Source organism: Sprattus sprattus, assembly GCF_963457725.1.
Source record: "Sprattus sprattus genome assembly, chromosome: 9".
NCBI classification, from domain to species: Eukaryota; Metazoa; Chordata; class Actinopteri; order Clupeiformes; family Clupeidae; genus Sprattus; species Sprattus sprattus.
In genome coordinates, this window is record NC_137928.1 from 25,511,959 (window position 1) to 25,525,905 (window position 13,947).

Genomic DNA, 13,947 nt, shown 5'->3' on the forward strand with positions numbered 1-13,947 from the left:
TGAACAATCTAAGACTGAGATCCACAGCCCATTAGTTCAAGCCTGAAATTCTAAGATCTTCCACTATACACTAACATATACTTCTGATTCTGATCCGCTGTGGTTCTGGTGGTTCTGTGGTTACAGAGTCCAGATGGGTTACAGAACCATGCGGCCCATGAGGAACGTGAGTTGTGGCTGATGATTTCTGTGAGGACATTACATGCTGTAGCTTGCTGTAGGTCAGAAGGTGCTCTCTCTGTTGCCATTAATACTTGATAGATACAGTTCACTTTGTTCATGTTGCTCCAGTTTGACACATAACAGCAGATCTGTCTAAATCGGGCCTGTCAGGTCGGCAGGATATGACTATCAGGGCCACTCCAGAGCACACACTAATCCACGGCATTATAACAAATACTAGTACATACATACTAGTGGTGTATAGTAATGAAGTAGAAATACTTTGTTACTGTACTTAAGTAGTTTTTTTGGATATCTGTACTTTACTTTACTATTTATATTTCTGTTGACTTTTACTTCACTGCATTTTGCAAAGAAAACTGATACTTTGGCTCCGATACATTTCCCCCGAAACCTTCGTTACTCGCTACAAAATCAAATCTATCTTTAGAAAATAAATAAATCATGAGACCAATGTCGGGGACTGTGGTGGAACACAGACTGCAAGGAAGCAGTTTTTGCGAATCAGTGGTCCTAGCTTGCAAGTTAAATCATTGGTTAATCACGTTTATGTGCAATTGCAAACAAGTGCTCTTAAAGCAGTAAATATCAGATACTTTTAGACTTTTACTCAAGTAGTATTATAATAGGTGACTTTCACTTTTACTGGAGTCATTTTCAAGTAAGGTATCTTTACTTCTACTCAAGTATGGCTTTTGGGTACGTTATACACCACTGAGTATACATCATGCCAAATGACAAGTTATGACAACATGTCAAATGGAATGGTCCAATCAAACTGTTGATCGATCTATCAACGTTAGGGAACAGAACCACAGAGAACTAAAACCATGAGTGCCCATTGTGCAGAGGTCATGTAAAAGGCCCATTTCAACTCTAACTCTTCCCAATACTCTACAGCCTTCCTATTTCCAGAGTGTTTTGTGACACAGTTGGAATGTTGGCTGCCCAACCCCACAGCCTTCACCTGCCCATACAGAGCTGGCTTGCAATGGCAACAGCATCACCTTTTCACCTGTAACAAACAGCAAACGAGAGCATGCAATCTCAACAGAGTACACACCTCACTGATACATACACGACACACACACAAAGACAGAAACACACACACTCACGCACTCCCTCCATCTCAAGTTTTCTGTTGAAGCACTCTCATAAACTTGTCAATCATGGGGTCGTTGTTGCTGAATAGCAGTTAGCCTAATCTAGCCTGTATAGTTATCACCCATTCAGGCAGTGAGCACACAAATCATAAAACCGTAGCTATAGGCCCTGAAGCACACTTGTTGGGGGCTTGTGGGTGGACATTATGGTTTTGTGGGGGGAAGGGGATGCAGCGGAGATGAAGGGGGGGGGAAATGAGTGAGGGGGAAGTGAAGCAATAACAGGAAGCGAACTCCTCTCGTTCGTATAAACCTGTCGGGGTCGCTGACCATCTGAAATAAATAAATAAGCGCCAGGCCCAAAAAAGCAGTGGAATTCCTTGAGGGAAGAAGAAGGAGGAGAAGAAGAAAAAGGACAGACCAAGAACAAGGAAAAGACAGAACGAGAGAGTGGAAAAAAAATGAAGCCATAAAATCTAAACAACAGCACCTGCAGCTGGATGTGACCATACTGTATACCATGGCAGCTGCCTCAGCTGTGTGTGAGGAGTGTGGTATAGAACATAGTGTGTGTGTGTGTGTGTGTGTGTGTGTGTGTGTGTGTGTGTGTGTGTGTGTGTGTGTGTGTGTGTGTGTGTGTGTGTGTGTGTGACTGTTCATCTGTGCAAGTGCATGTGGGGAGGCTAACATGCTGACAATGAGAAGAGAAAAACTTGAACACAAACGGGGCCCAGAGAGGCAGGGAGTAGATGTTTATGAGAAAGAGGCCAAGGTGGAAGTGTATGTATGTGTTAATAAATGTGTGTGTGTGGGTGTATATTTCTGTATGTGTGTATGTGTGTGTGTGTGTGTGTGTGTGTGTGTGTGTGTGTGTGTGTGTGTGTGTGTGTGTGTGTGTGTGTGTCACAATCATACACACTCTTACCTTAACATCAACAACACCTATTTCGGGGTTTTGGCCACTGATAAGAAGGAATGGCGATGAAGAGGAACCAGATTTAATGAAGGATGAATAAGAAGCAACATCATCATCAGGATCAGACGGCAGCTTTTTAAATCACACAGGACTCTCAGCTCAGTCCAGACTACCCTCTCCTGCCCTATCAAGACAGTATTATGACCAGAACTAGAATGACGTTTCATACTCCCAATGCCAGAGAGTTAAGTTGCCACTCATTTCCATTTTGCCCACTTCTCTAAATCACACAATCTTGGGCGAGGGTGTCAAGCAATTGTTGGTAGGGAAGAATTCGATACACACACAGACACAAGTCAGTTGCTCCCACACGATGGGGGACATGAGCTAAATTATTTTTAGAATTATAATCTAATTTCAGATTCATACACAAACAAACCTAGCCTGACGATGTCATACTCATAATTCTAAATTTTGTGTGCGGGGTTTGGGCTGGTATCCAGGCTAAAACAAACCCCTCTTTTGATGATGCTTCATGGAGCTGCTTTCAGAAAACAAACTAGTAAACAAACAAACAAATTAACAAGTACAAATCTGCTGTGATGGAGGGTGTCAACTGGGCCATGGACAACTCAGTTGAGGCTGAAGAATGTTTTTGAAAGTGGTTAATTCTCCTATGACTGCGAAGGCCATTGACTGTAATTCTGCACATGAATCCTTTAATTAAAAAACAGAAATGTATGCTCTGTTTAGGCCCATATTCTCGAGTGTGTTCTGGAACATTCTACTGCAGGTTCTGGAATGTGATGTATTTATACCAGTTATGCACGGACATCTGGTCTGCCTGAGTGGGCTGTGCATCCCTTGAAAGAAAAGATACACACACGCACGCACGCTCGCACACACACAGCGTCAGAGAAGTTCACTAGGGTTGGGCCGATCGTGAAAGTGTCCGTCACGAAGCGCTTTGGAAGGGTCACGTTACGCCGAGATGCTGAGGGGATCAAAAGAAGAGGCTGTGATAAAGCACCGTCTCCGAGGAGCGAGGAGCCATCCATCACACACACGGAACACAAGGACAGAACAGTCACAGATAACTGAGTGTGTTATTTATGCAATGCAGCGCCACAGAGATTTGCCCCGTCCACCAGATGTGCAGAGGTTAAAGGAGGCTTGTGTGTGTGTGTGTGTGTGTATGTGTGTGTGGGTGTGTGTGTGTGAGAGAGGCAGAGAGAGAGAGAGAGAGAGAGAGAGAGAGAGAGAGAGAGAGGGAAAGGCTGTCCAGTTTAGTCGCAGGTGCGCTGTGTCAGGTCATATCACCACCTGTTCCTGCCTCCATCTCTGCTTTGTTCTGGGGGTCATTAGGTCACCTGATGGCCCCATGTCCTATGTGGGAACACATGTGTGGGAACACGTGTGTGTGTGTGTGTCTTTATAAGCCTGTATCTCTGTGTGTGTGTGTGTGTAGAAGTGTCTGAATGCAAGCAGTACGTGTGTTTACATGTGAGTGCAAGCGCATGGTTTTATCTGACTTATTCTTCAGTAAGATTAATACCAGTTGTTTGTTTTCCCAGGCAATGAGTCATTTGGAATGTAGTCATCACTAGTAAGTTCAGCCCACTAGTAGAATATCAAGCAACTATGGATGAAACTGTTTACACTCACCAGAAGGAATAACACTCGCATAGAGGTTGATTTCAAACACGGTTTTAGTGTGTGTCCAGTTCTGTGTGTGTGTTCAGGCATGTGGTAGGGTGTTCATTTGCAGATGAGTGCACGTGTGTGAATGAGAACATAAGCTCAGACACTAATTAAGAAGCTCCAGCTCAGTCCTGGCGAGGACCGCCCAGTGGCCCAGAGAGGCCTGGCCAGAGGAGGAGGCCCAGAAGAGGGCAGAGGCATCATGGAGCGCAAAAAGAAGGGGGGAGGGGGGTTAGGGTTAGGAAGAAGAGAGGAAGATTCTGTCTGCTGGTTATCTCAAGACCCAGTGTTTAGCCAGATCCAGACTTGCAGATACCATCAGTAAATAAGCAGGGACTGAAGACGTGCACTGGGACACTGCCAAAGAGGAGCCACACACACACACACACTCTCTCATACATCTACACACACTCCTCTTCCCCCAGTCCCAGCTCCCGTTCGTCCGAGTCAACCCTCTCCCTCACCAATGCCCCTCTTCCAGGCCCAGAGAGTCAACCCTCTCCCTCACCAATGCCCCTCTTCCAGGCCCAGAGAGTCAACCCTCTCCCTCACCAATGCCCCTCTTCCAGGCCCAGAGAGTCAACCCTCTCCCTCACCAATGCCCCTCTTCCAGGCCCAGAGACCTCCACCCGGACATGCCTGTGGCCAAACCTCTCACACAGTGCCTCAAAAGGAAGAGAAAATGCTGTGCTTTAATCTCTGCTGTTCCTCATTCTTCCCAGGCAGGAACCAATGCTAGATTGGATCCTGCCCTGATCTGGTACCGACCCTTTCGGATGAGCACTACAGCAAACCAGAGGCAGATCTATTTCAGATCTGTGTCAGTAGCCATTTGGCCTCTGGGTTTTCTCTGTCTTTCTAGACTGTTGAAAAATGTTCTAAAGGTCTAAAGCTATTCTGATTGTCTTAATGTCAGCAGTCTTGAAGGTCATGAATGTTCAACAAAGAAGGTTTCACTTAAACCGTTAAAGGATTCTGGACTTCTGGGCGCTTCATAGAATTTTAAGAATGTAGCTGAAAAACCTTCTCTTCTGAGAGGGTATCCCTCTCTCTTCCCTTTTTCTCCCTTTTTCTCATCTCTCTTTTCTAGAAGCACCTGTGTCTCTATTGTTGCACAAACTCACCATACTCCTTCTGTCATCCATAATCTCTCCATTCTTCTCCCCTCCTCCTCTTTCTCCCTCTCCCTCTCTCTCTCTCTCTCTCTCTCCCTCTCTCTCTCTCTCTCTCTCTCTCTCTCTCTATCTCTCTCTGCCAAAGAGTGGTGTGACTGTACGGAACAGACAATGTCAGGTATCTGTGGTAATTTTGGGCGGGGACGGAAGCTTGGTGGCTGCGATGGGTGGGTGTGTGTGTGAAGTCGGGGAGGGGGGCAAGACGGGGTACAGACGGGCCCCCACTGATGAGTCACCCGCTTGCGTGAGGGAGGTTGGCGACCCCAATTTGTGAGTGGGAGGAGGAGGAGGAGTTGGAGGAGGAGGGGGACGATACCTACGTCATTCCCTTCTCTAATGGGCAGATGTCCTTGTCCTGACACAAGTAAATCAAGCGTTGCATGTAGAGAGCAAAGCAGAGGAGAGGAGAGGAGAGGAGAGGAGAGGAGAGGGAGAGGAGAGGAGAGGGAGAGGAGAGGAGAGGAGAGGAGAGGAGAGGGAGAGGAGAGGAGAGGAGAGGAGAGGGAGAGGAGAGGGAGAGGAGAGGAGAGGAGAGGAGAGGGAGAGGAGAGGAGAGGAGAGGAGAGGAGAGGAGAGGAGAGGAGAGGAGAGGGAGAGGAGAGGAGAGGAGAGGATAGGGAGAGAATGAAATAAAAAGAGAGAAAGGGGACTGAATGAGACTGAAAGACAGATGGATAGAAACAGAATGAGAGAGAGAGAATGAGTGCATTAGAGCAGGAATGAAAGAGAGAGGAGAAAGAGAGAGATGAGAGAGCATATGAAAGCTGTGCGATAGCTTGAGTGCATGTGTGAGTAAAATTATAAGTAATTAAGGCTGCCTCCACAGACCCCAGAAAACACTCTGGATGATGAAGAGTGGAGAGTCGAGAGGAGAGGAGAGGAGAGAGGGAAGAGGAGAGGAGAGAGGGATGAGAGGGATGGAGCACTGCCATCATGCCGAGACAAGGGGAGAGGGAGAGAGAGGGAGAGAAAGAGTCTGGGTGGGAGGAAGATTAGGGGGGTGTTTTAAAGGAAGGATGAGAAGATCATTACCTCACAGACACAAACACACACACACATACACACACACACACACACACCTACATCCACACACACGTTTACAGGCAGAAACCTACTTCCATACATCACACAGCATAGGCACAGGAGAGGAAGAGCACCACTTTAGATATTTACAAATCTTCAGGTCATTCTTCCATTTTCAGGACATTTCTCTCTTCAATGCTGTCACAAGCGCAGACAGTGGATATCTAACACATAGGAATGCTTTGTATAAGGTCTTTGGATAGCAGCCTTTTTTAATGCTATTTTACTTATAGAGTAAAGCTGTTATAAGATTCCTTAACACATGCACATACATCCACCCCCCCCCCCCCCCCCACACACACACACACACACACACACACACACACACACACACACACACACACACACACACACACACACACACCCACACACATCCACCCACACACACACACACACACACACACACACACACATAAATGTGTCTCTTGGCATTGCAGGGTTGGGCTTGGGACAGTGCCCACAACAAATGGATTTAGTTCCAACAGGAAACCGTTTCATAGATATTGTGGGTCTACTTCCTGTTTTTGGCCAATTAAAGGATTATTGCGGCGGGGTCATAACCTTATCCAGAAAAACACTGGAAACACTGTCCTTACAGTAAGGAGAGTGGAGAGAGGTGTCCAAGGACAACCACATGAGCTCTAGTCTCTCCCCTCCTCTTCTAGGCTATGACCCAGACATATCATGCCTTCCAGCACCTATCATGCAGGACCTTAATATGGATATGTCATTTAAGTCTGAGGGGCAAATCAATAAACCAGTTAAGGGCTATTGGACTTAATTGAATAGTGTCATTATCTTCTTAAGATTGGATCATAATCACTTAAAAAATACATTTGAAAGACCGGTGATTCCTCTAAATGGCCTGATACTGAAAAGCAGTATTCATACTATCAATCATTTACAGGCATACTTAAGCAATGATTACAAATTAAAGCGGGAAGTATCAATGATACGTGCCATATTCTGACAATAACTGTTATGAGTGATCATGCTCTGGGATAACACAACGTCAGGGTTCCATCACAGGTAATTATCATGACTGCTGCCACAATGATACAAGCCGTAACAGCTTATATCAAATATTGATAGGCTGCCATAGCATTGTACAATTATCATGCATCTTGAATAGAATTACAAAATATGAAATTTGCCATGACATGTTTATGGTTCAGTTGAGGATGCTTGAAGTATTGCATTACCAATATATTCCCCATCTATTCAGTTCCATACACAGCACATCTAGCATGAAAAGCTCATGGCAATCACTTCTGGGAGAAACCCTCCAACTACATTGATTGCTAATGGTGGGATAATCCATTTTGGCCAGGAATCTTGGCAGATCAAAGCCTAAAATCCTCCCACACTCCTGCACCACACGGCACCTAGGTCCTCTGCGATTGGCTGCAAGTGGCGGGAGGTCGCGAGGTCAACCAATCAGAGTAGTGTCCCCCAAGGAGCCAGCCCCTCCACCCATCACATCTCTATCTTGTTAGTGACATCTTCCTGTGTTTACACTCTGGGGCCCCTCAGAGGGAGTGCACCCGGGGGGCGCCTTTGATGTAGATAGTGGGCGCTATCTTTAATCACCGCCTAATTACAATCGCCCTTCTTGCGCATCACTTCCTGTCTAGACGTTGGGGACGCATCCCACCCACTCTCCAAAACCTCCGGCCAAGTTCTCCACCCTGCAGAGGTATGCTGGGGGAGAGGGGGTTGTTTATGTGTGAATGGGGGGGGGGGTTCGTCGGTGCAGATTTTCAGGTGACTTGTTGCGTTTTGGGCCCACCATTAGTGTGAAGAAGAGTCTTGTTCAGTTCCAGAGCTCTAAAGTGTAAACTGATCCACTGCTCAGAGGTGGCCTTATGTGAGATGTGAGGCCATGCTAGATGGCAGGAAACAAAGCAATTCTTGGTCTACGGTTAATTAATTTCTAGGTGGGTTATGGCCTAAGTGGACATGTGAGAGGGCCCCAAAGGGAGGCTTTGCTCAGAGCCACACAGAAATGCCACTGCGTGAAATACCCACGAGGTCGAACCCGGAACCTGGAGGCGAGCTGTCTCATGGGGGCTGGCATGGCAGTATTGGCGCTGGCTTTATCTCCCGGGCCACTTGAGCCAGGGAAGTGCACGGGTCACATTAACTCCAGTGACTTCACAATCGCTGGAGAGCCTCCAACATTCCCCAGAAGGCAAGTCAAACAAACCTGATGACTCAGTGCCTCGATGGCCGCCACAATGGGCACATTCCAATAAACATCCCAACCAGAAGGAGCCACCTTCCCTGGGCTAACCTAAACAGAGCACAGGGGCCCTGGACAAGCAACGGGGGCAACAGCAGACCCTAAGCACCACACATCACGCAAGGGGACATAATGCAGGTACACACCGTTTGCACAGGGCTGGTGAGGTGGATGAGCATTGTTGTTTAAATTAAATGTTAGTTAATGATTGTGTTGAATGTGTTTAGCTAATTAGTTTTAAGGGTAGCCTACTGTTTCCACTTACTGATTTTCAGTATGTGATGATAGATAGAACCTTTCTGGCCAGCAGGATAGTCCTGTGTAGAATGCCTAAGCACTGAAAAGACTGTGGGGGAAACAGGGTCTTCATAACTAAGGTCAAATGGATGATGTTGGCATGTTAGCCAGAATGTTTCACAATAGTCACAACAGATCAGTTAACAGTGATTCAACAGCTTGTGGATCTTCTTGTCACAGCTTTCACTCTACATGGATTGCCAATGAGAACTGGACCAAATCGGTTAAGTAAATACATACATCATCGTACAACAGGTACCCATGTGTTTGAAGAGGAGATAGCCTTGCAGGGAGGAGAGCCCACAGGTTTCCCCTTACTCACGATACATGAGAACAACACAATTAAACGCACCTTTGTGTGGGTGAAGAGACGCTCTTTATCCTGTCGGATTACACAAATATTATTCCCTAAGTGCATCCAAGAGCCGTGCGGTTGTTAGTACGAACCAATGAGAGAGCGAGGTTTCAAGTGAGGTGGAGGAAATGACCAACTCTCAAGGACATTGAAACATATTTATTTAGCAGCTGCTTTTTCCAAAGCGACTTACGGCTCAGTACAGGTATAAAATGTATCAGCAGGTGGAGAGGCAGAGTGTAACCTAAGGCCGTAGTGTTAATGGTACTCAACAATTTAAGCTAAAGGAAGGAGGTAAGTGAGGTAGAGGAGATTGGAAGGGGTGTGCTGGTGTAGAATATCTGGTATGAACATGGGAGATCCAGTATCTCTATAAAGTACACAAATAAACAGGAAAAAATTGCTCTTGTGAGCTGAATACAGTATGCTTATAATCAAAATGAATGAATTATATTACAATCCACTACAAGCAATTCCTGTATATATCTATACAAATCTGACTGCTGTTGTTTCGATCCACTGTTAGATAACGGCAACAGCTTCATCCTGAAAGAATTTGGAATGGCATTGCAGAATACCAGCTCTAGCATGTTCCACTGACTCTGTAATTGGCTGTGTGAACCCCTTACACTCCGTCACATCTGCAAGATGCTAAACAAGTAAACCTGTTGCTGCTGACTCTTACTGAAAAAATATGTCCTTCAGGCATGATGTGAATGCAGAAACAAATTACTCTCGTTACGTTATACCTTTAATACAAAAAAGTTAGTATGCTTCTTCAAGTACAAGTTGCTTGCCCAGAAATGCGCAGACCGTGCTTCACAATATGTCATCAGGGTCAAAAAACAGTCCTGCCTCCACTAATGTAACTAAACCTGCAGGACACCAGTATGTCACTTCACAGGACAAAAAGAGTAAGAGACAGAGAGGTGGGAAAAAAGTCAAACAAACAAGTGCATCATGACAGTCCAATACATGGGGCTTGTGATTCAGAACATCAGCACAGCAGGAGAACCAAAAAGGACTATTTGACCTGTGTTTGGGCATGAGGAGGTGGGGGTGTAGGAGTGTGAGTGTCAGGGGGGTGGGGGGGCGGGTAGAGTGATTAAGTGGACGTGGTCATGTATTTTTGTAAGCTATCACAGACATGTTCTTGCGTTAGACAGGAAGTGAGAGAGGGCCACAAACAGGATGGAGTGGAATGTGCTTCCTGTTGGACGGGGCAGATTCCTTGTACCATCGTTGACTACGCGAGCCCACGCAACCTCCACCTCACCCTTCACCAACCCTTATTGAGGGCTCACACACACACACACACCCACACACACACACACACACACAAACACAGTCACACACACAAAAGGATGTTTTTCCACTGGAATCGGAGAGAAGCAGGGTACCAGGACTGGCAAAAAAGCAAAAAGAGGGAGCCCAGAGAAGATAAGAGAGAGACAGACAGTGAGTTCAGCAGTTAGAAACTCAGGCAGGGGACATGACACACAAAAATGTAAAAACAAGGCCTTGTACACATCACCACAGACCTGAGCACCAAATGTCCCCTTAAGTCGCAATAGTGACCAGCAGTAACTCAAACATTACAAAAGGGGACACCAACAGTCTAGTGAAAAATGACCACCACACTACAATCCCCAATTCAAAGCTATGAAAACTAACACTCCTGGAGCCTGTCATCTGTGCTGTGAGCAACGATCAGTACGGGCGGCCAGCCGCTGTCGGAGTTGCCACCCTAAGACTAGGCTGGTGGGAGGGGCGGTGGTGGCACAGAATAGCGACAGTGACTTAGGATATGAAATTAACATTGTATGTCCTTGCAGGCTTACTGATTGAATCAGAGCCCCTGATGACGAAATGGGAGCTCTCTCATACCTCACAGGGCCCGAGGATGAGTCATGCCATCGGCGGTGGCGGCACTCGCCGTAGCCGGGCCCCGAGTAATTGAGCTTGTACGACAGAGGGACAGTCATTGTACACTGCCTAATGATATTCCAATAAAAAAGGGACTTTGGAAAACAAGCTGTACCTTTTAGGAAGATTAAAATATTACTGCCGCATCCGTCCCAAAGCGACGCACCGGAAAGAAATGATGCAAGGCCCTGAGAAAAGATGACATAATGGCCAGAAACCAGGGTTCAAATGACAGCAGAGGATGGTAGAGAACAGTGGGAGATGTATCTCCTACTGCCATACTAAATATTAGGCATGCAAGGTGGATGCAAATTTAACACTCAGGAAACGTTGCCTGAATTCGACTCATTTTTTTCTTTACATATCATTTTATTCGTTGGATGAAGATTGCTTTGAGGACAGAGGTAAGGACTATGGTCCCTGTACTAAGCAACAAAGAACATTTTAAGAATTTGAAGATGGCTCAGAACTCATATAATGGCAAAAGCCATGTTCACTACAGTAAGGAAAATGAAATGTATGCATTACAGGATACAAACTGCTGTACACCATTTTGACAGTTGTAGCTTGGGTAATTTAAATCTTTATTAGCCAAATACAATTTCAGACCCCTTTCCCTCACCCCAGGTGAATGTTGGGTACAAAAATATTCCAGAACGCAGTCCAACGGATGTGTGCACAAACAAGAACTTCTTCCAGGCAGGCACCATCATGAACCCTGCAAAACGATTAACAGAAACAAACAGAACGTTGTCCTTTCCTTTGAGGGCCCGCACCGGGAATTCAAGTTTTCCAGACAATTATATCAGTGTTCCACCTGCAGACGTTTCCTCCTCTCTCCACACACACACACACAAAGCAAAAAAAAAAACCGAGAAGGTGCCAAAAAACGGCCTTACTCCCATAGGGTTCGAATACACATAAGCGTTTTTTTTTTTAAACGGGACGCTAGAAAATGCATTGATTCCTATGGTACAGCGCGCTTTGCGTGTGCGCCTACGCAAAGCGCGTCAAACCATAGGAATCAATGCATTTTCTAGCGTCCCGTTTTTAAAAAACCGCTTATGTGTATTCGAACCCATAGGGAGTGTTCCCCTAAACTCAAAATATCAACCTCACTCTAACCGGGATTAAAGTAATCTGAATAGATTGGGCTCCCCCTGGTGGCACCATGTCGTCATAACATATTGACTGCAAAAGGACCTGTGTATGCCGTAATCCAGTGGTCCCCAATTATTTTTCCCCAAGGGCCAAATTATGTAAAGCAAGTGAGGCTGAGGGCCAACAACCCCCCCCCCCCAAAAAAAATGACAGCGGTTTAAAAAAATAACAGTTTTTATTAGTGCTGTCAAACGATTGAAATATTTAATCACGATTAATCACAAATTAATTAATCGCAAATTTTATTTTAATGCTCTTATCATGGAAAAGTGGATTGGCTTGCTTTATGCAATGTTTTATTTTATTGAAAAACAACATTGCCAAACAGGGGTGTACAAAATAAAATTATAAAGTGCACATTTCAGACTCTGCTGAAAAGCTGCCCGTTGACAGTGAAGCTCGCTTCTTTTGCACAACTTTTAAAAGGTAAACTTTCTATTCAGAAGCTTTTTATCAAACATTTCGCCGTATCGCGCTCACCATCACTCAAACCGTAACGTTAGCCTACTACACAGTTTGCGAGGCCAAAAAGAGCGTTAATCTTAAAAAAAAAAAAAAAAAAAAAAAAAAAACTTTTTTTTTTTTTTTTTTTTTTACGACGTCGCGGGCCAAAAATGTGCCGTACCCGGGCCGGATCTGGCCCACGGGCCGCCATTTGGGGACCACTGCCGTAATCCGTAAGGACCAAAACCTGGGAAAGACGCATCTCACCACTACTAGGCCTACATTACAGCCATCACTAGAGGTTGAATACTGGAAACTGTGACATATCCATGTGAGACGTTTATGTTCACGGTCATACATCAAAAGAAAATGAAATCATATCACGACAGCGAAGTAAAGCCTCCTTCTGAACACCAATCGGTGTCTGTAACTCTGAAACCTGAAAGTTCAGCACATCAATGTCTGACGCTCCGAATTTGGCCCGCACCTGTACACCCTCATACATATCGAAATGAACTGGTTTATTTGACATCTTAATGAGGGTGCGGAGAAAACGTTCCCTCAATTCACTGCGATAACGCTGCTCCTCTTCAATGCAGGCACCTTCTCCGGCAGAGGAAGGTATGGAGGTGGGACACAGGGCGATGAACCGCGGGGAGTTTGGGTCAAACCCGCGGCTGTTGGGATCTGGTCCTCTCGGTAACCGAAGAACGGTGACAGGGGACTTCTTCATTGCAACAGGCTGTCGGCAAGCTGTAGAACATTTCACCATCATATTAGTCACCTATAAGATTAGTAAAAGAACACAGGCATTCAAGACGAGCTGCATTAGGAAGTCAATATATCGTTATTAACAATATAATTCACGGGCAGGATTAGGCTATATTATACGGGCGTAACAATGGAAAAGGCATGTCGTGTGATAATCATATGGAGTTGTGTCAGGATAGTTTGCGGAAATAGCATAAAGTTGGTAGACCTATATGGAGATCACAAAGCTAGCCATCCCAGATCACCGTTGCCCCACAACGTGGCGAGTCTCTCAAAACCTACAAATAACAATACTCCCACTAAATACCGAGAGCTTGACAAAAAACATTTCCTTTATCAGAGGATAGAATTTAGCATACCGCAGCGTAACATTCACAGCTCACTGACTCAATCACTACATCGACTACGTATGCAAGATTCGTGTAAGAAAAAACTGTGCCAGGCTTGCAATAAATACAATAAACTATGCATAATAAACTCACCGATAGAGGTGCAGCTAAATAACAACTATTGAACAATGTTAAAAAATTCCACTTACCAGAGAAGTAGTACCAAAACCGGAAGCAGCAACACCAAACCAACCGGGCAGA

The 13,947-nt window shown here is 45.4% G+C and overlaps 1 protein-coding gene across 2 annotated transcripts; it reads right to left on the reverse strand.

The window, feature by feature from the left end:
• Window positions 1-12,753: 12,753 nt before the first annotated feature.
• gemin7 (gem (nuclear organelle) associated protein 7) lies at window positions 12,754-13,947 on the reverse strand. 2 transcript variants are annotated; one of them, XM_080845179.1, is made up of 2 exons: window positions 13,896-13,947; window positions 12,754-13,339 (listed from the first exon to the last, which is right to left on the reverse strand). In XM_080845179.1, the coding sequence occupies exon 2, from the start codon at window positions 13,317-13,319 to the stop codon at window positions 12,939-12,941; it is 381 nt and encodes a 126-aa protein (XP_080701305.1). In that variant the 5' UTR covers window positions 13,320-13,339; window positions 13,896-13,947; the 3' UTR covers window positions 12,754-12,938. The 2 variants fall into 2 exon arrangements, with proteins under 2 accessions (XP_080701305.1, XP_080701304.1); XM_080845178.1 differs by having other exon boundaries at window positions 12,755-13,370; window positions 13,896-13,929.